At 41.8% G+C, this 21,986-nt stretch overlaps 1 protein-coding gene and 1 pseudogene across 3 annotated transcripts in view; one reads left to right on the forward strand and one right to left on the reverse strand.

The window, feature by feature from the left end:
• Positions 1–21,986, reverse strand: part of ADCY2 (adenylate cyclase 2) — a 409,723-nt gene that overhangs the window by 116,150 nt on the left and 271,587 nt on the right. For all 3 annotated transcript variants that reach the window (XR_008290071.1, XM_027074055.2, XM_027074048.2), the window contains exons 5-8: positions 14,896–15,044; positions 11,533–11,644; positions 5,816–5,943; positions 118–276 (exon numbers count right to left, since the gene is read on the reverse strand). Coding sequence is in view for 2 of the 3 variants with exons in the window: in XM_027074055.2 (XP_026929856.1) it covers positions 118–276; positions 5,816–5,943; positions 11,533–11,644; positions 14,896–15,044 (548 nt within the window). In the remaining variant the exon portion in view is untranslated. The remainder of the gene's footprint in view (positions 1–117; positions 277–5,815; positions 5,944–11,532; positions 11,645–14,895; positions 15,045–21,986) is intronic.
• On the forward strand, positions 17,341–17,951 carry LOC106971264 (60S ribosomal protein L35a-like; annotated as a pseudogene).

The following is a 21,986-nucleotide window of genomic DNA, read 5'->3' on the forward strand; positions in this document are numbered from 1 at the left end:
TAACAGAGGCAACAGAAGCCGTCAGACATGAGCAGTCAATCCCTTGTTAATGTCTTGCTGATCAATCATTTCTAATCATGCACACAGCGTGAAGAGAGAAATCCAGTCCGGCCTTACCCAGGAACCCCTCCGGCTTCCATGTGATTGGCTAAGGTAACGTCATGTGACCACACGTCATACTGCCACTTCTGCAGACCGATCACGCCGCAGAGGACGTTCCCAGAATGCACTCCGACGCGCATGTTGATATCCACGCCGGTGGCGTCCCTCACTTTCCTAAAGAGAAGGCAGGCAACGTCACCGTCCGGGGATATCGTCTTCTTCCTGTAACTCTTGGCCAGTTTTCAGGGCATTTTATTACTCAGAATTTCTCAGACTGCTGGAAATACAGTCCTGACTTCTTCCCGGGGCAGAAGATTGCAGCTCTGAGCCAAGAGAAAGGGGGTTTTCTTCCTGGTTACTCCCAGACTACACCAAAAGCTCCCAAGCTGTGGCTCTCCAGCCACATCAGGCCAGACTGTCAGCACTAGTGTAACCTTTTGGCTGTAACTTCTACTTTTCCAACAAATATGTGTATCAGGCCCTGTCACGTGTGGACACCTGCTCTGAATTTTCACCCTAGGATCGTGTGACATTGCCTCGTATTGTCAGAAACGGTCTGAGATGCCATATAGGATTCTAGCACTCAGCACAATGTACACCTCCAATGAATATTTTCTGTCGATAAGGGATAATGTGGCTTATTTAATAAGCCTAATAATGACTTCAGCCTGAATAGGAATTTCTTAACAAACTAACCATGACTTCAAAGTGCTTCAATCGTGCACATTCTTTAACAGCAACAAAACTCCATAAAAGTTTTAATGGTGCATAAGGTGTCATTAAAAAGAAACTAACTTTAGGGGTGCCTGGGTGGCTCAGTTGGTTGAGCCTCCACTTTGGCTCAGGTCATGATCTTGTGGTTCCTAAGTGTGAGCTATGCATTGGGTTCTGTGCTGACAGCTCAGAGCCTGGAGCCTGCTTCAGATTCTGTGTCTTCCTTTCTCTCTGCCCCTCCCCTGCTCGCTCTCTCTCTCTCTCTCTCTCTCTCAAAAACTGAATAAACATTTAAAAATTTTTAAAAAACTAATTTAAAAAAATCATTTGAGAAATACTTTAGGACCCTATTAGCAACTCCTTTACAGAGACAAATGAAGAACGTCCTTTAACAGTAGCTGGAAATGCTTGTTTATTTCTGCCAGCTAAATACATTTATCAATTAAAATATTACTGCAAGTATGGAGAGGTGCCCGGTACATGGAGAGAACTACCCCAGAGGAGACGTGGAAGGAAGCAATGACATTGATCGCAACCCAGCAGAGAGAAGGTCACCAGGTGTGGGCTACAGTAAATAAACATCTCAAAATGACGCAGGCCTGGATATCATGCTTCAGTGATAAAATGACATCATTTGAAGAGCTAAAAATGGTAAGAAATGGACCCACAGTGTAAAAAGAAATGGTTTCCCGTAAGAAGAATCTAAAAAACTGTTCCTTCCCCTCCCTCCCCTCTCTTCCCTCCCCTTTCTCTTTCCTTATCATCCCATTTTGTTTCACAACACAGATCACAACCTATTCGGTACTAGCAATTCATCCAAACTCTTCCGTCCACATGATGGGCCAGAGCCTCCACATGACATTGGAGAGCTGCGCACCCCCCTCACTCCATCCTCCATCAGCAATGGGTGCATACGGCTGCCTGGGCACCATATGGGCCGTAGCTCTGGGCCTTTGCTCGAGGTGGTCCCTCAAGAGTTCTGCTCCTCACTGCCCTGAGCCTCTCTTTCCTAACAGGGCGCAGATGTCACATGGCCTTCTACAAGCAGCTTAGGCACGACCTCATCCCGGAAAGCCTTCTGCGTTCTCCTTGTGGGTTGATGTGGGAACCCCACCTCTGTGCTTCAGCCTCTCTGAGTATAGTCGAAACTCCCCATCTGTGTCCACATCTGCTCTCAGAGTATCAGCCCCATGGAGACACAGACCTGGTCTGAGTGGTTTCTATACCCATCAGTGGATTCAGGGTCTAGTACAACATAGACACTTGGTATAAGTTTAGTAATTGATGAATTACTGGCCATTTCTGAAGGATTTATTGTGTTTCTGTCTTTGGGAGATAATGATCCTGAAAAGTTTGTTGTAGAACCTATAATTGTTCTTAAGATTTTCTGTTATTGAGACAGAACATTTCCAACCACATGGCATTTACGTTTATCAAATATGGTCAGCAGAAAGTCACGAGGGAATAAGAGGCTCGATGACGCACTCTGTGGTTGGCCACTTTGACAGAACTGACTGGTGAAAGATTTGGCTCTTTAAAACCACCTCCATGGCCTTTATGTCTTTTTTAGAAAGATGGGTTGATCAAGGGTTCAAATGAATTGACTGACCAAATGTTTTAATGGATTTGGATGCAACCTGGGTGATCTATAGAAAAATACTGAAATAGTTGCTTAAAGCTTGCAATAATAGTAGACAATCTGGGCGCGTGGATGGCTCAGTCAGTTTAGCGTTAGACTCTTGATTTTGGCTCAGGTCATGATCTCATGGCTTGTGAGTTCAAGCCCCATGCATGGAGCCTGCCTGGGATTCCCTCTCTCTCCCCCCTCTCTGCCCCTCCTCTGCTTATGCTCTGCACTCTGCCCCCCGGCCTCAAAATAAATAAATAAACTTAAAAAATTATAGTAGACAATCTCTTCCATTTCAGAGGAACCCTAGTCACTTATAAAGTCAGGGCTCTGCATATTACTTTTTTTTATTAAAAACAGTTTACACTTTCATGACAGGGGAAAAAAAATCTCTCTAAGCCTTGGGAAGATTCCAAACCACAGCTGACGTGCTTCCCTGTGGTGCTTGGCTAATAGAGAATGAGGTGCTGAACAGGTGCGGAGGTCCAAACACGGAGGAAAAATACAGACAAATGTTCTTTGATCCATGTTGCTGGTTCCTAGGAAAAACCTGAGATAATATGGCAAAATTCTATGTTCAAGCGTACCCTTTCTGTCCACCAGCTTAAAAACTTAGAATTCTTGCATTCATCCTCATCGTATGGCTCAATAAGGGGGAACAGAAATATTTGCCCTTGTATTTTAGAAGAACAAATAATTCCTGACATTTGCTGAGATGACTTCTCTTTTCCTGCCCTTTATTGTAAGTGCAACAGAATAACCTATTACTGATTATTTTGTCAAATGCATATGAGCTGAACAGATGACCTACACCAGGGAGACAATGTGGAAGCTCTTGGTCAAGGAGTGGCAGCTGACGGAGACACACAACCGTTGCCTAATTTGAAGCTTAAATTTAGTTTAATAAGCAAGAGTTCTGGAAAGTTTCCTCAAATCTTTTAACGTTACTGAGATTCTGGACGTGTGAGATAGTACTTATGCATCTATGACGGACGGATAAATAAAACGTGATATATACACACAATGGGATCTCATGCCACCATAAAAGGAATGAAGTATTGAGACATTGCGCAACGTGGATGAACCCTGAAAATGTGATACTATGTGAAACAAGCCATACTCTTAAACAATAAATATTGTGACTCCACTCATACAAAATATCTAGAAAAGGCAAATTCATAGAGACAGAGAGTAGAAAAGGAGTTACTAGGGGCTGGGAAGAGAGGGGAAGGGGAATTCTTGCTTAATGGGTATGAAGTTTCTGCTTGGGAGACCACAAAGTCCTGGAAGTAGATAGTGGTGATGGCTGCACACATTTTAAATGTGCTTAATGCCACGGAATTGTACATGTCAACTTGTTAAAGGGCAACATTTATGCTATGTATATTTTACCACAATAAAAAAATAGAACAGAAAAAAATTACTGATGAACTGGTGACATGTGAATGCACAGAATGTAAACATTCTTTCTCCGAGAAGCTCTTCAACATGCTGGAGTAAGGAAAACATAGCAGAACTGGAAAACAGTTGCTTCAAAAGCAGAAGTAAAATTTTAGTAAAAGGGTGGGTTGTTTAATCCAATATATTACTCATGCACACAATAAATATATTTGTCCTTTACAAAGGCTTTCCACATCAACTGGAAAAAGAAATCCAGAAGAAAATGCTTTCCTTCACTAGAATCCATTTCATCCCGTGTTCAAAACTCACACTGGGGTTGCCTCCGGTGACAGGTTATAAATTTGAGAAAACCTATTAGCTTTACTGATTAGATTCACTCACATGGTCTAGACCAATGGTGTCCGAAATAGTTAATTACTATGGGCACAAAGTAAAAATATTTTTCATGTCGGAGAAGACAAACGAGTTACTTATGGGAAGAAGCGGGAAGAACAAGGTGATTCCCACATGATGGATTTTGGGTGGGAAGCAGACTAATCCTTCTTCAGTTCTTTCTTCAGTTCCACTTACTTCATCTGTCTCCCAACGCTGTTCTGCCCACAGTTGTCTAAGCTTGGGATCTGGACAACTGAGGCTTCCCACACTCAGTGGAGGCAGTGCGGGCTTCAGTATTTATTCCTGGACAGCCTTGGGAAAGCCCCCACAAACGCTGCAGGCCATTTCATCACAAGACTAGTATATACGATGGCCAAACACGTGACTGCTTGACTTGTTGCTTTCTCACTGAAAGCCCCATTTACTCTGGGGCAAGGAGATGGAACATCAACCATAATTCCTGTCCTGTTTAGACTGAAAATGTGTGGAGGAGGGGGTAAAGTCACTCGACCAAAATAGGCAATCAAAAAACCCAATAAACTAAAATCTTTCAATCCTACAAACAACAAGCAAGAGCTTCTACCATTTGGAAGAATATTCTGGCTTCTACCAAAGGCATTATGAGAGCATATTATGGCACTGGTATAAAAACTTAACTCTACACCTCACACTTTTAGCTGTTATTTGTCACCACTACATTATTCTATGTAAGTAAATTTTCTCTAAAATTATGATGAAAACATACACTATGGATATAAACTGAAATTAAATGAACAGAACTGAGCATTTTTGACTATATGCAATAATTTTGGACTAGATTTTTATATTAATTGTCGTCTGGTGATAAAAACTGCTTTCTCCCTGACACCCTGAGTTTAGCCATACTGTTTGCCAGGAATTGTTTATATAAAAGTATTTGAATCACTACATTGTATACCCGAAACTAACATTACACTGTATGTTAACTAACCAGAGTATTTTATTAAATTTTTTATTAAAAAATTTTTAACATTTATTTATCATTGAGAGAGAGAGAGAGAGGATGACAGAACACGGGCAGGGGAGGGGCAGAGAGAGAGGGAGACACTGAATCCGAAACAGGCTCCAGGCTCTGAGCTGTCAGCACAGAGCCTGATGCGGGGCTCGAACCCACGAACCGTGAGATCATGACCTGAGCCGAAGTGAGACACTTAGCCAACTGAGCTACCCAGGAACCCCTAACTAACCAGAATTTAAATAAAAAGTTAAAAAAAAAAAAGGAAAATTTTTGTCACATGATAAGAGCACAGACTTAAGCTCAGAGCAGATATTTAAATGAAAAAAAAAAGTCACTTTTGAAACCACCCAAACCATCCCTGCCCATAGATATCTATCTTCGTGTTGCTCTCCGCTAAGGCTAGTGGTAACAATACACTTGGAGAAGTCTTACTCTGGACCCAGTTACTCAGACACCAATAACTGAGTCTCTGAGCACTTACATTTAAATGCACAGTAATGTGTTTAATCCCAGTAGAGAGAAAAACAGAAACAGTCGTGAGCATTCTAACTTGAGAGTATTAAACAGTTAAAAAGGGTCCTACTGAGCATTACACTTACTTTATGGCTTCACACATATCCAGTCCCATTTTCACACAATTCTTGGCATGGTTCGGGAGAGATATGGGGAGTCCGGACACGCAGTAGTAGCAGTCTCCCAAAATTTTTATTCTCATGCACTCATTCTCCTGGAAGAAGAGATCACAGAATTGCACTCAGAGCTTACATCTGGTTTAGACTTTCCGAATATCATCAGGTGCTATTTCTACTGACACGGCGTGGCCGTCACCAGGGTTTGTGGGGACAGAAATGACCAGCGGTTGGGTTTCCCTTCATCACCCAACAAGAATGAGCCACCCCATGGCCATTTGCCGAAGCAGGAAGACTAAGGAAAAGGGGAAGGAAAGGAAAGCAGACAGAATGCACTGGAATGATTTACACTTAACAGCAGCAGAAGAGTATAAGATCATACTCTTCAGTCCAAACATCTCAAATACTGATGGTGAAGTGAAATAGTCCAAGGAAAGTAAATGATGACTGGAACTTGACTGGAATTACAATCGCATGTCATTTCCTACTATACTCATGGTTTTTATTTTATTTTATTTTATTTTTAAATTTTTAATGTTTATTTTTGAGAAGGAGAGAGAGAGAGAGAAAGAGAGGGAGACACAGAATTTGAAGCAGGCTCCAGGCTCTGAGTTAGCACAGAGCCTATTGCGGGGCTCGAACCTACAAACTGTGACATCATGCCCTGAGCCGAAGTCGGACAGTTAGCCAACTGAGCCACCCAGGTGCCCCTTCATTTATTTTAAAACTGAAGTAGATTCTTACCTGCAGAATATAGCTTCTGATAAACATCTCCACAATACAAAAAGTTACCATCCAACATGGCCAAGTAATTTCAAATGTAATTCTGACCTCAGGTTAAACTTTTGATACAAAGTTGGACTCGTTATTTTTCATGCCTCAGTTGTTTTTATATTATGATATTGAGATTAACTTCATTCATATGCATTAATCCTACATGCATTTCTAACTTTTCTAGTTACTTTACAGACTCACCACTAAGGAAAAGAGAAAAGGAAAGAAAAAAGAACCAAAAACCGAAAGATACGCCAAACACAGGTTTTTTTTTTCTTTCGTAACACTAACACAGGCTTACATATAAACTGAACAAATCTGAAAGAATAAAAACGAACATAACATTTTCTTGTTCTCAAGTAGGTGTTAGGTTTCTCGAAGATTTGTCATATTTCTTTCCCTGTCTGATAGAGAATGCACAAGTTAGGGCATATTTTCATACTTTTCTATGGAGCTTGGTAATTTCTGATTACAAATATCATTAAGTAATAAAAAGGCAAGCAATTATGTATTAATAGGGCTCTGTCTCATACTTCCTAAATACGTATCCTGAATCTTGAAAACACCAAGTTTAATAAAAGTGAATTCTTGGCATCCTATCAAAGATCAGTTGACTACATATTCAGTTGACTACATATATATATATATGTATATATATATATATATCTATCTTATACATATATAAGATATAACTTATCTTTGATAAGTTTAATCAAATGTTTGTTTGTCTGTTTGTTTATTTATTTATTTATTTATTTGTTTGTTTCTGGGCTCTTGATTCTGTTCCATTGGTCTGTATGTCTTTTTTTTTTTAACGATTTATTTATTTATTTATCTATTTATTTATTTATTTATTTTTGAGAGAGAGAGAGAGAGAGAGACAGAGCATAAGCAGGGGAGGGGCGGAGAGAGAGGGAGACACAGAATCCGAAGCAGGCTCCAGACTCTGAGCTGCCAGCACAGAGCCCGACGCGGGGCTCGAACCCACGAAGCGTGAGATCATGACCTGAGCTGAAGTCAGACGCTTAACCGACTCAGCCACCCAGGCCCCCCCATATGTCTGTTCTTAATGCCAGTATCCTACTGCTTGGATTCTGTATCTTCACAATACATTTTGAAAACAGGAAGTGTGATGCCTGCAGCTTTGTTCTTCTTGCTTAAAAGCGCTTCGGCTCTTTGGGGTCTTTTGTGGTTCGATATGAATTTTAGATTGTTTTTCTGTTTCTGTAAGAAACGCCCCTGAGATTTTTACAGGAATTGCGTTGGATCTGGAGATGCTGTGGGTAGGAAGGACGTTTTAGCAATGTTAGTTCTTCCAACCCTGGAACATGAAATGTCATTCTATTTATCTGTCATTTTAGATTCCTTTTTTCATCCATGTGTTATAGTCTTCAGCATACAGGGCATCCACCTGCTTGGCTAAGTTTATTCCTACGTATTTTATTCTTTTTGATGCGAATGTAAACGGGACTATTTTCTTCATTTCCTTCTCAGATACTTCACTATCAGCATGAAGGAATGGAACTCATTTTTGTGCACTGATTTTGTATCCCGCAACTTTACCAAACTGATCTAAAAGCTCTGACAGATTTTGTGGACATTTAAGGGTTTCCTGTACGCAAGGTTATACAATGGAAACAGATGATTTTACTGCTCCCTTTCTGGTTTGGGTGCCTTTTGTTTCTGTTTCTTGCCTAATTGGTCTGGCTAGGACTTCCAGTACTGTGGTGAACAGGAGTAGTGGGAGCAGACCTCCTTGCCATGTTCCCAATCTCGGAGGTAAAGCTATCAGTTTTTCTCCATGGAGTGTAAAGTTAGCCATAGGCTTTCATATATGGCTTTATTGTGTTGAGGTGAGTTTCTTCTATATGTTATTAGTTAAGAGGTTTTTTTAAAAATGTTTATTTATTCAGTTTGAGAGAAAGAGAACATGCATGAGTTGGGGAGGGACTGAGAGAGAGATGGAGAGAATCCCAAGCAGACTCCACACTTATCAGTGCAGAGCCTGATGCATGGCTCAATCTCACGAACCACGATAGCATGTCCTGAGCTGAAGTCAAGAGTCAGACGCTTACCCCGACCGAGCCACCCAGGTGCCTCTAGTTAAGTTTTTATCATGAGAGGATATTTAATTTTAGCAAGAGCATTTTCTGCATCTATTGACATGATCATGTAATTTTTAGCCTTCATTCTGTTAATGTGGTCTATCGTGCTGATTGATTTGTGTGTTGAACGATCCTTGCATCCCAAGAATAAATCCAAATTAGTCATTGTGTCGGGTCCTTTTCATGTGCCTTTTAACTCAGTTTGCTATGTGAAATAAGCCTGACTTTATTTAGGATATCCAGAGGGTAGATAGGGCATGATCTCACTTGTATGAGGGATCTAGGATAGTCAAGTTCACAAAAGTAGAGAGTAGAAAGGTGGCTGTCAGGCCTAGGGGAAGGAGAAAATAGGGTGGTGTCAGTCATAGGGTACACAGTTTTTGTTAATTTTTTTTTCCATTTATTCATTTTTGAGAGAAAGAGACAGCGCACAAGCGGGGTGGGGGCAGAGGGAGAGGGAGACCCAGAATCCGAAGCAGGCTCCAGGCTCTGAGCTGTCAGCCCAGAGCCCGACGCGGGGCTCGAACCCACAGACCGCGAGATCATGACCTGAGCCGAAGTCGGACGCCCAACCGACCGAGCCACCCAGGCGCCCCAGGGTACAGTTTTTGTTACATAAGATGAGTCAGTGCTAGGGATCTACTGTATAGCATAGTGTCTATAGTTAACAATACTGGGCTGTAAACTTAAAACTGTGCTAAGAAGGCAGAACTTATGTTAAGTGTTTTAAGCACATCATCATGGATCAGAAATAAGGAGGACAAAAGGAGACTTTTGTATGTGGTGGGTTTGTGAATGGCATAGACTGTGGTGATGGTTTCCCAGGTGTATGCTTATCCCCAGGCTCATTACATGTCACATATTAAATATGTATAGTTTTTGGCAGTATGTCAATTATACCTCAAGAAAAGTGGTTAAAATGTTTTAAAAAGTAACAGTGAATGACCCATGATTTGGAGTTCCTTAGTTCAGTTATGTGCTTTATGTAGAATTCACTCAGTTGATTGAGCCGTTTGCTTACGATGCTGGCCACCTCCAAGTTATTTAACCACGAGGCATGAACTGGTACCCAAAACATGCTCCCTCTGTGACCAACAGTGGATGGACCAAGTCATCCTAGGCTGTACCCTGGTATTGCCTGGACATTCCTTTGTAAAAATCATCAGAGAGGAACAGGAAGTCACAGTAAGTACTTCTGTTATGAGCAATGAGTTTTGTCTTCCCTAAATTCGTATGTTGAAGTTCTAACACCTGGTACCTCTGAACCTGACCTCATTACAGATATAATTAATTAAGAGGAGGTCATACAGGAGTTGGGTGGGCGGCTAATCCACTATGATTGGTGTTCTTATAAAAAGGGGAGATACTGACACTGAGACTTGCACAGAGGAAGAACGCCATGTTAACACTGGAGTAATGTTATCACCCACCCAGACTGGCATGTTTCTTCCTAATGTGACAAAAATGATCTTCTATTAATTCAAACTTTTAAGACATTATTTATGTTTTAAACAATCTTCTAAAAAATGAGCATCCAGGGGTGCCTGGGTGGCTTGGCTGGTTAAGCGTCCGACTTTGGCTCAGGCCATGATCTCATGGATTCGAGCCCCGCATTGGGCTCTGTGCGGACAGCTCGGGGCCTGGAGCCTGCTTGGGATTCTGTGCCTCCCTCTCTCTCTGCTCCTCCCCTGCTTGTGCTGTGTCTCTCTCTGAAAAATGAGTAAACATAAAAAAGTTTATAAAAAAAATTAAGTATCCAAAAAAACTCAACTTTTTCCTTTGGTTTGGTAAAGGAAGAAAGCAGTGCTACACTCTGATTTTTTAAAATCCCCAGGGAGATCCACCATGGCCAGGCAGGCAGCATAAGGCATCTCCCGGGGAGCCTGACCCAGGAGTGACTCTGTGAACATCAACACGCCACATTTATTCCAAAGAGGCTTGGGTGGAATGTTCTGTATGGTTTAAAAGTGAGGTGAATCTTGCAGCGAACTAAATTTGGGACCAATTCTGTCTTCCCTCTATAAATAATTCATTTCAATAAGCATAACGAAGTCTTTTTTTGCTGGAAACGATTCCAAGAGAGAATGAGGCTGACCAGTAATGTGTTATGAGATGGAAGTAAAGGGCTAGCAAGGAAGAAAAAAGTGTTTATCGCTCTTCCCACAAGGAACCCTAATGGTTCCAGCAGATATGCGAGTTGTAGTTTGGATTTCAGATTACCTGTCGCCATTTCCTCTCGGTGAAATTTCCCATCCACGAGCAAATGAATGGCCAACAGTGAACTTACATTTCTGTTCAGGGGGCACAAGGGTTAATGGATATGAGTGAAACAACAGTAAATAAAGGGCTTAGGTGGAAAATAGGCATCCTATTTATTCTAGGGGTTCTTCCAGAGTGCTGACTACATGAATTACAACTGGACGGGTTACAACTGGATGAGGGGCAATCACGTTTCCAACTCCTGACATTGAAATGCCCAAAAAGAGAAGCCTAGAACAGCACCGTGCAGAGGGATGTGCACCTTAAATCTTACCATCTTGAACGTATTTACTATATGTGTGTTGAGTTCTGTATAAGCAGAAGTTTTAAATATAGATGCAAACCTGCTAATTCTGTGCTACAACGTTTCTCATCCCCAAGAAAGGGCCGAGGCTCATCAGGGCCCAATGGCAAGTATACCCAATGAATGTATAAACACCATTCCTAAATAGTGCTTTACGCAAAAGCCAAAGGTTGATAAGGGACCAGAGAAAAAGTGAGCCAAGATTTTATAAATCCTCCAAGTGGAAGGAACTCACTAACACTCACCTTTGCAATTTGATCGAACTTTCCAAAGAGCTCGTTCAGCATGTGGACCAGCTCTCCTGGGGAGCAGTCACTGGCCAACCGGGTGAAGCCAACGATGTCTGCGTACAGGATACTGTGGGAGGAAGGGGGGCAGCGTGTGCAGGTTTATACTTGTTAAGAAGTAATGATACTTTTGTCCATTAAAACAGTATATAGCTTTATTTAACATCCACATTTATATTTTGCAAGAAAAACGGCATCTCCCCAGATAGGAAATTCATACACATTTTGCCAAACTTTCCCATTAAAAATGTTTTCTTTGATGCTGAGTTTTTATAATTAAAATGGGAGAAGAAAAAGTCACATGGCATACTTTGTCCATTCTAGTCCATTCGGACTGATCACCTTTATTCTTTCGTGGCCAGTCCCACCCTCCCTCCCTGGTTCATGAGGTGTTCGCCCTGAGAGTTCATGACACTGGCCTGATTCAGATTATCAATGGAGTATGCTTTTGTTTGCTTGTATAAGGGCCTGAGAAAGAAGTCTAAAATTCCTGCTGGCAGTTTGAGATTCAGGATTTGGGAAGCAACGGGTAGCTGCGACCCTCATATCTATAAATTCCTCTCCTCCTCATTATTATTAACATTATTATCATCATCATTAGGGAGTAAAGAGCTAGTATGTATTAACAGAGAAGAAACATTTTGCTGAATGACTGGCTGAAGCAGAACTAAAAGTTAACTGATCTTTACTGTGTACAAAACGAACAATTCTCATTGAAAAAAATTAAAAACCCTCCGGTAACACCTGGACTCTCTGTAATATCCACATACCATGTCTGCCTCTTTGCTTATGTCTGGCCCGTCCAGGATGAAAAAGCCATACGTTTTCATATGTCTTATGAAAATAATTTGTATTCCGTGCCATTTATGTATGCTTTTACATTTTTTTTAAGTTTTAGGTATTTAAGTTACTTAAGCGTCCCGACTATCCTTTATAAATTTAAATGGAATCCGACACTGCAAACGTGTCCCAGACAATCTCTGAAGGCACTTCCTCAAGCTGCTTCGCCGACCCTTTGCCTCCACAGTGTGGTAGTCAGCTTCCAAGATGGCGCCAGGGAGCCTCACTTCCTGGTACTTACATTCTTGTACTGTCCCTCCCACACACAGGGACTCGCATAGGGGTGACCTGCGTCATCAAAAGGATGCTGCAGAAATTCGAGAAATGGCTTCCAAAGGCTAGAACGTAAAAGAATTGCAGTTTCCCCCTGACTCTCTCTTGGATCCCTTGCTCTGGGGAAGTGAATTTTCGTGTTGTAAGAACGCTCAAGCAACCTATGAACAGGCCCAGGGATGAGGAACTGAGGCCTCCAGCCAACAGTTGGGATAAACTGCAAATTATCTGAGGGGCCACCTCAGAAGCAGATCCCCCCCCCCCCCCCAGCAGCCTGCCCAACGGCAGGCCTGAATCCTCCTCACAAAAGAGTGTAAGGCAGAACCACCAGGCCAAGTTGCTCTCAAAGTCTGACAAACAGAAACTGTGAGATGGTGTCTATTGATGTTTTACACCACGAGGTCTGGGGGATACTCCGTTATGCAGAAAGTGCTAACTAAGACAGCATGGGAGCCTTCATCAACGGCCTGAGGTTGGTGGCATGGCCACGCATTTTTACAGGTCTCTCTGTTCCTGGATTGTATCACAGGTACTTAAAGATGTTCTGGGACCCTGTTTAGACACAGCTGCATTTATCTTCACGTTTTCAATACTCCATGTGTGACTTAGAAGTATTTCCTGAGATAGGAGAGATATTGCTGATTTTTGGACAGCTAAGTCTGGAAAGGGCAATTTCTAGTGTTAATACACCTTGTTAGATAGTGTGAGAATGTTTTTTTCTTTAATTCTTTAGGTGAAACACTTAAAAACCTGAAGGCAGGCCAGTGTTTTAAATAATCTTACTCCTTAACATGTGTGAATGTTCTTGAAATACATCTATTTTTTTTAATCTCTCAAAATGCTAAGGACTTTAAAAAAATTTATTTTTACCTCTGATTCTTCATTTATCCAATGCTTCCTTAGTTCCTACTGATATGTAACTTTTTTCTGTGATTCCCGTCCCAAGATGCATTTCTCATCATACATTTAGCTCTGTGCATGCTTGGGCCACGTTCAACACTAGCTCTACGCACCTATCCTAAATTCTGAGGTCAAACTGAGATTTGTCTTAGCTGTGTATTTCAATTGCAGTTACGTATGTGTCTTAATAATGAACTTCAAAAATCACTAACTTGAGGCAACTAGACTGGAAGCCAACATCATGCACCACAAAGGGTCTGGGCTTGAGAGCAAAAGGCAATTCGTCAATGCCCAGCAAATTATAGATGTGTTTGTGGTTGTTGTTCTTGAACTATTGAACAGGGTGGGTGATAACGTGAAGGTGGAATGAATGAATGAGAACAGATGCACAAGGTACTTATGGAGATAACCTGGTGAGAATAAAAAGCATCACTGCAATATAGTTGAATGGATGTAAGGACAAAGCCCAAAGGCTTTTTGTATGAGGAACGGGGACGAAGGGAGCCAGAGAGGAGTAAGGGACCGGGCACCCATGTCTGGAAGGGTTGTGTCCTGCAGTTGGGAGATGGGAAGCATGGGAGGAAACCCCCTCCCCATGCTGAAGTGAGAGCCTGCACTGCTCCTCTCTGGAGCTAGGGGAGAAGGAGGCCTCTCATGGTTCTCCTTCTGGACCTCAATCCTATGCTGGTAACATGCTGGTTTTCCAAGTACGGTGATTTCAGGAATGGCTCCCTGGGAAGAGATGGGACAGACTATGGGAGACTTGGAAAGCAGGAACTTTCACCATCAATGAATTAAGGTGCCTATCAGTCCCCTGTGATACTGGTCACTGGTTGGCCACACCCCAGAAGCCCATCATTCCTGATGGACAGGAAATGCTAGCTTCACTGAGGCCCTGGCCCTGCCAAGCTCGTCTTGAGGAATCGGTTCTTATATCAAGAGCCCACTGACCCTACCTTCAATCTTACTACAATGCTGAGCGTGCTGGGTTCCGGGGATGCCGTGAGATTTGACCATGAGCTTCCTAGAATAAGCACTCCAGAAACCACCTCTCTCTCTTGGGAAGGAAGGTCAGCCATAGAAAGCAGGGCCGTGATGGACAACACAATCTAATACCATGAAGAAGATTCTATTTTCTTCTCTTCATGTGAAGAACCCAAGAGGCAGCAGAAGGGCGGGTGAAATCGTGTTAACAGTTTCAGCAGAGGTAGGACTTGGGAAGACACGAGCTCCCAGGTGAAAATGTCCCCCGTCTGGCGAATGGCTCCCCAGACTCGCTGAGGAGCGGGGACAGAGGGACGTACATACCTCACATTGGTGTGTCGCTTAACATACAGGTTGTGAAAGTTGTTTGTGTTTTCCATTTGGCCGGCTTTGGGGCCCTGCAGCCTCTGGATGATCTCAGCTTTCATCTCCATGGCTATGTGAGCCGGCAACAGAGACAGCAGGAGACGCTCCTGAAACGAGGCGTGGGAGAAAGACCAAGAGATTTCAAATCATTAAGGTAACATCCCAGCGATATTGGAAACCACTGCCGATCTGCAGTGGGGCCAATCTGAGGACTCTGTCCAACAAGTTACCATATGGAGTGTAGAAATACATGTTGAAAAAAAATCAAAATTTCTAAGGTCAGAGTGTGTTATATTATTTATTGAGTTCTGAGTGTGTGTTCTTCAGAGTGGGGAATAAAGGAAGGCAAAGTTATTTCCCCCAAGGGTATTATTTATCTACTTTGATTTTAAAGTAGTAAAGCAGAAATGATATAAAAATGCAAGAAACCAATGGTCAGTCTGAGATAGAAAACACTCATTTTCGCCTGCCTGTTCATTTGAGAGATAAAGTACAAGCTTTATTGCATTTCAGAAAGTCAACAAATAGTCCACATTTCCTAAATGAGATAGTCAAATATTTTCAAATATCTCATTTCCTCTGTGATGACCATCCAATCCCCGTTAGCCATTCTAAACTATCATAAAGGTGGATTCAGAAATAGCATCTGTAAAATGTCATGTACAAAAGACTACAGGGGGAGCACACAGAAATGATCAAGTAGGAGCCTTTCTTGTGTTTTTGGTCTTTAAGTACACTAAACAATAGCATATAATATTACACTTATTTGAAAATGTACTTATTGTAGTTAGAGTGGCATTTTTTCCCCACTCTCTTCAAGGAAAATATGCAATATTTTTGGAAGAAAGTATCATAGAAGAGCATTCTTTGAAAGTTTATACTCATCCTTAATAATTTTAAACATTAATTTATAGTAGAAAATGCCACACTCTTTACGTATTGTGCATTTGGCAACCGATATTTGGTGTTGGTTTAAAAAACATTTGTTGAATGAAATCTTTTCTCTATCTTGCACAGTTTCTGTCTCTTGTTTCTTTCTTAATTTTTTTTTTTTCCTTTGTACAAAGTGGTGAAAAAATAGTGGGGGAGGGCAGGGGAAGCTGGGCTTTGCTCCCAGGTTTACAGGGCTGGTGTCCCTCTCTGGGCCATTCCCCAGGGCAGATCATTTTGGTGGCTGCTGGGAACATCCACCGAAGGAGCAGAGGAAAGGCCAGGAGTACATCCTGATGCACATGAGAAGACCCCCACGATAGCCCGCCCCCAGCCTGCTCCAGTTAAAAACAGCTGCAAAGCCAGAAGGAGGCCGAGTGGGCACCTATGGTAGGGATCTCAGTGCCTGGTAGAGTGCTTCACCAGACACTGGCATAACTGAGTGCTGCTCATTTGTTCAGTCATTCATCAATTTATTCACCCATTCAGAAAACATCCATCATTGCCTATTAAATGCCAGACCCCATGATAAGCACTAATGGTAGATGCAAAGAAGATAGAGTCAACATCCGTGATATCATGTTGTTCATACTCCAGCAGGGAGCCCACCCACAGTACCCTTGCCATCAGATGAGGCCAGAGGAAAAGGCTGGTGTTCAAAGGAAGCCGCATGCCTGAGATCTGGGAAACAGAAGGGAAACGAATAGTCCAGGAGGACCCACTATTCATGTGAAAAAAATGAGTCAAAACACCACCCCTATCTGATTAGTATTACCAATCTCCTTGCAAAAAGAGGCAGTTAGGTAGAGGGCAAAGTGCTAACAGCTGTCATAACCTACGTGCTGGCCCTGACATGCCAAAGAGAATTTTATTGGTACTTAAGAGATTAAGAAGACACCTTTTATTTAATAATTATGTTCTCACTTTTGTTAAATTCTTCTTGATGATTCCATTTAAGTTCATAAAATGGAGAAATCAAAAGTTTTTAATAAGCTAAATGTCCATATATACATCTGGGAAAATATAAATTAATATTAATTGTGCAAAATAATGAGGATAATGTCTTGGGTCATCTAAAATGTAACAGGTATGAAATCCACAATGGCATTAACATTAAAAGTGAAATGGCAGCAGTGGAGTTAACATGTTCTGAGGTCCTAGGATTGTATGGGAAGTGGCACAGGTAGCAGTTTATACTAGACGACAGTAAGTGAAGAATGGATGCGAGTTCCACATTAGCCACAAAGAGTGAAAGAATGTATGACTAATAGGCTAACAGTAAAAATGAGAAAGGAATTCTTATTTATTCAAAATAAGTCATAATGAAGAGTCAAAGAAAACTTAAAACAGGTGAAACAAGCAGAAAATAAGTCATAAAATGGTCTGTTATATCAGAAAATTACATTAAATGTAAACGAACTAGCTTTTTCCGCCATCTTGGAACCTGCTGGGAACAGGACTCCTGAAGTGACAAATATGTCTGGAAGGCTCTGATCCAAAGCCATTTTTGCTGGCTGTAAGTGGGGTCTCCAGAACCAGAGGGGGCACCCAGATCTTCTTAAAATTGAAGGTGTTTGTGCTCGAAATGAAATTCAGTCTAGGCAAGAGATGTGCTGATGTGTACAAAGCAAAGAACAACACAGTGACTCCTGGTGGCAAACTGAACAAAAGCAGAGAAACCTGGGGAAAAGTAACTCATGTTCATGGAAACACTGGCACGGTTCGTGCCAAATTCAGAAGCAACCTTCCTGCTAAAGCCATTGGCCACAGAATCCGTGTGATGCTGTACCCTCCAAGGATTTAAACTAACTGAAAAGTAAATCAAGAAAGGTGTAGATTTGTTCTCTTATAAAAAGAAATATAAATGAACTAAATATTCCAATTACTTGACTAATACCGTCCAGACTGGATTTAAAAAAAAAAAAAGACAAAATGTAATTCTAACTATTCCAGTAGTACACCTTAAATATAAGAATGCAGAAATGCAGAAAATAAGAAAATATACAAAAAAAGATAAATCATGAAAACCTTAATGAAAAGAAAGCTGGTATAACTTAATACCAAAATGATAGACTTCATAGATACTTCAGTCTTTGGGGAAAGGATGGAGAAGTCCACATACATTTTAGAGAAAAAAAAATTTTTTTTGAGAGAGGAAGTAATAGTGTTTGCTGTGGACACTGGAGATACATGCTTGAGTGTGGTTCCTCCCATTCACAGAGACTGGTGACATAAAGGTAAGTGAAGGGAGACCTTGTATGTTGCTTTATTGCTCAATTCCTAGAAGAATTCCTAGAAAGGAGTATTTGCTCTGTAGTTATTTGTTGAATGAATGAATGACCTGCCATGCATTTTATCTGGGATACATCAAAGAAAAATCTAATTTTGAAGCTTCTGTTCACTGTCAGTGATGACCGTGGTGGGGACCTGGGGACCTGGGGACCTAGGTAGGCAGTGCTCATATTAAAGACTTTCTTGATCACAAAAATTTTTCCCAGGCCCAGGCAAAGTCGAGATCAGTGATGCTCACACAAAGGAAACCTTAACTATTCTGCAAAAGAAGGTAGTGATTGCTTTGGGTTCTCCCGTCTGGTAGACTATCACACTGTGGTTATGGGCCCAGGGAATGGAGGGAAGGAGTGGACAGGTCATGTAGGGTGAGGAGGGACCCCAGTTTCGTATGAACAGGCTGCACCCAAGGAAAAAGAGCACATTCCAAGTGCCCCCGTGTTGGGAAATGGCTGAGCACTGATAACCACTTGAAACTACATTCTGATATGATTCCTATCCTAAGCTCAAAGTCCCTTCTGTTACTCCCCAACTTTCACTAAGGATCTAACAATACAGCAGCATCATGTTAGTTTAAAGTGAGGAAATCCTGGACCTAAGCAAAATGTTGCAAGAGCAGAAACCATGTCTGACGGCGTGAGACATCTCAGCGGGCAGCTGGGGGCCAGGATAAACAACACCAGAGGGTTGCAAAATGTTGAATTCAATAAAGGAATAAAAAAAGCAAGTAATATTTTGGTTGAGTAAAGAAACAGGTAGCCCCAGAGAAAAAGGAGCCATTTGGAGCCCAGAAGCCCAAGCAACTACTAATGACATGAAAATAGGTACTCACAAAGGAGTCGTTATGTTAAAAATCTATTTCAACAAATAGGGGAAGGCCAGTGAGGGACACATGAAATGGCCATCAGAAATAATCAAGAGGCCTGGCTGCTCATACTCTACAGACATGAACAGAGCAGCCCTGGCTGGAAGCAAAGGGAGGCATGTTGTTCCAAGATGCCATCAAATCTCTGTCATGATCACAGCAAGCAGACACAGACTGTACATTTGTCAACTTCTAAAACAGTAGGAAGGAACGTTAGCTTGTACAATATAACAGATGATAAATCGGGGCACCTGGGTGGCTCAGTCGGTTAAGCGTCCAACTCTTGATCTCAGCTCAGGTCACGACGTCAAGGTTCGTGAGTTTAAGCCCCACGTCGGGCTCTGCGCTGACAGCACGGAGCCTGCTTGGGATTCTGTCTCTCCTTCTCTCTGCCTCTCCTCTGCTGTGCTCTTTCTCTCAAAATAAGTAAATAAACTCAAAAACAATTTTAACAGATTATAAATCTGGACCTAGGCTATCTTTTATGAAATCCCAGTGGAATCTGTGTGTCCACAGACATGTCTGGAGATTCGCTTAATTACATTAGAACCAAGTGTGTATTCTTTTTGATGGGTGATGGGGGACTTGAAGGCTATGAAAAAACAAAAGTTACCACCTCAGGGGCACCTGGGTGGCTCCGTCGGTTGGGCGGCTGACTTCGGTTCAGGTCATGATCTCACGGTTCGTGAGTTCGAGCCCTGCGTCGGGCTCTGTGCTGACAGCTCGGAGCCTGGAGCCTGCTTCGGGTTCGGAGTCTCCCTCTCTCTCTGCCCCTCCCCTGCTCGCACTCGGTCTCTGTCCGTCTCAAAAATAAATAAATGTTAAAAAATTTTTTTTAAAAAGTTACCAGGTCATAATGCTCAATTTATTGAGTTCTGCTCTACTATCTTACGATGATGGCCTGTGTGTACATGTGGATTCTGTGCGGTCTTCCGTAGAATTTAAAACAATCAGTAGACCTTCTCACTGTTGATACTTGTTTCTAACCACACTTCTTAGCCAATGCTGTCCTGCCCATGTTCTACTCTGTCTTCCCTGGAGGCCATCTGCAGCCTACTGTTCCTTACATTTCTGTGTCTCAACCAATGAGGAAGTAACTGGTGGATAAGCACTCCAGCTTCTGCACCCACACCCCCCAGTGGGTGGGAAGATCTGAGCATGATCCACACCTCCCTCTGAGGGTCTCCAGCAGGGTTGAGCCCCAGATGTCACCAATGGCCCCTTCCAATAGCTGACCTCCCTCCCTGGTCCACTCCCTCACTCTGCTACCTACAACCACTTCCCAAATGAATGATTATAGCCAGGTCCTTGTCTTAGGGTCTGCGTGGGGGTAAACCTCACTGAGACCTTCCAGGCATCTTCTCTCATATACTCTGTAATAAGAACAGACTAAACCCCAAAGCTCACAGAGGTAAGCCTTTCCTCAAGGACAGAGTCCATGAATAAAAAAGAAGAATCCTATATAGTAATTCTCTTTCATGCCCATAGCTTCATTTAATGACCAAATGTAAATTATGATTTTTATTTTAGACTCAAATGTAGATGGATGACTGGCTTTTTTTTATAGGTAGTTGCAAAAATACAAGATGTGTGTGTATGTGTGTGTGTGTGTGTGTGTGTGTGTGTATACACACACACACACACATATATATAGTATAAGCCAAAATTTTCTTCTTCTTTTTATAAGTGTTCAACAATCCATGTGAATTTAGACTGGAATTAAGATTTTTAGTAACAGCCAACCAGACAGATAAAAGAACCCAAGGCTTCCCCACTACCATGCAATTCTGGTACCACCAGTGGATTGTACAACCTCTGATCAGAGCTCATGAATGGGGTCCATGCTTTGCTGTCTGCCCATGTCCTCTTGGTGATCACAGCATTGGGCACGAGTGTGAGCCTCAACTAAAAGCCTGTACTGAAATGTGTGAATCTAGATACCTTCATTTTATTTTTTATTTAAAAAAAATTTTTGTTTATTTATTTCTGAGAGAGAGACAGAGTGTGAGACGGGAGGGGCAGAGAGAGAGGGAGACACAGCATCCAAAGCAGGCTCCGGGCTCCGAGCTGTCAGCACAGAGCCCGATGTGGGGCTCAAACCCACGAACCGCGAGATCATGACCTGAGACGAAGTCGGACGCTCAACCGACTGAGCCACCCAGGCGCCCCTAGATACTTTTAAATTTATCTTTTTTTTCTCCCTATAAAATGCTATACTTTGAAGAAAAAAAAGCCCAATATTATGACACACATGATAAATTTCAACTAAGTTCATAATGTGACAAGATTAATATTTTCATTAATACTTCAGCATTTTGCTCATGTAGCCACATGCCCTCCCAAATTATCTGAAAGCAGCATACAAATGTAAGTGCTTAACACTGGACATAACCTAGCTACACTGTCCTTCCAGGCACACTGGAGAAACTCTTTGAGGGGACATTTGGAAACTTAACTTGTCATTAGACTGACTGATGCATAGCATTACTACTCTCTCTTCCTAGTAAAGACCATCTTAAGAACAGAAAATGTGACTGATTCTGGCATATTCAAAGGTTATCGATAAATAACTTGGCGTTGGTATGAGGGGTCCATTTCAACACATCCTTTTTATTAAACCTCTGATTATTATTCATTAATTTTTTTCCCCATAATTTGTCCTTTGAAATGCCTCATGAAAGAGATACAGAGTTAGTAAATTTCAACGCATTCTTGATGAAAGTTTAGGACACTCTGGACTCCAAAGTGTTTCTAATATAATGAAACAAAGGAGATATTATACCTTTCTATTTTTATGTTCATCTGGAGATTATTTGGGTTGATAGGAAAATCCAATTTAAGCAAAGAAGACGTGTACTTAAATTTTGAGCTAAGATATTATAATGCATGTGATGCCTTGTGCCTTCAATAAGCCATGCATGTAATAAAAATTTAAATCTGCTGAATTTTTCAAAGGGGAGAAAGA

Source organism: Acinonyx jubatus, chromosome A1 (genome assembly GCF_027475565.1).
Source record: "Acinonyx jubatus isolate Ajub_Pintada_27869175 chromosome A1, VMU_Ajub_asm_v1.0, whole genome shotgun sequence".
Taxonomy (NCBI): Eukaryota; Metazoa; Chordata; class Mammalia; order Carnivora; family Felidae; genus Acinonyx; species Acinonyx jubatus.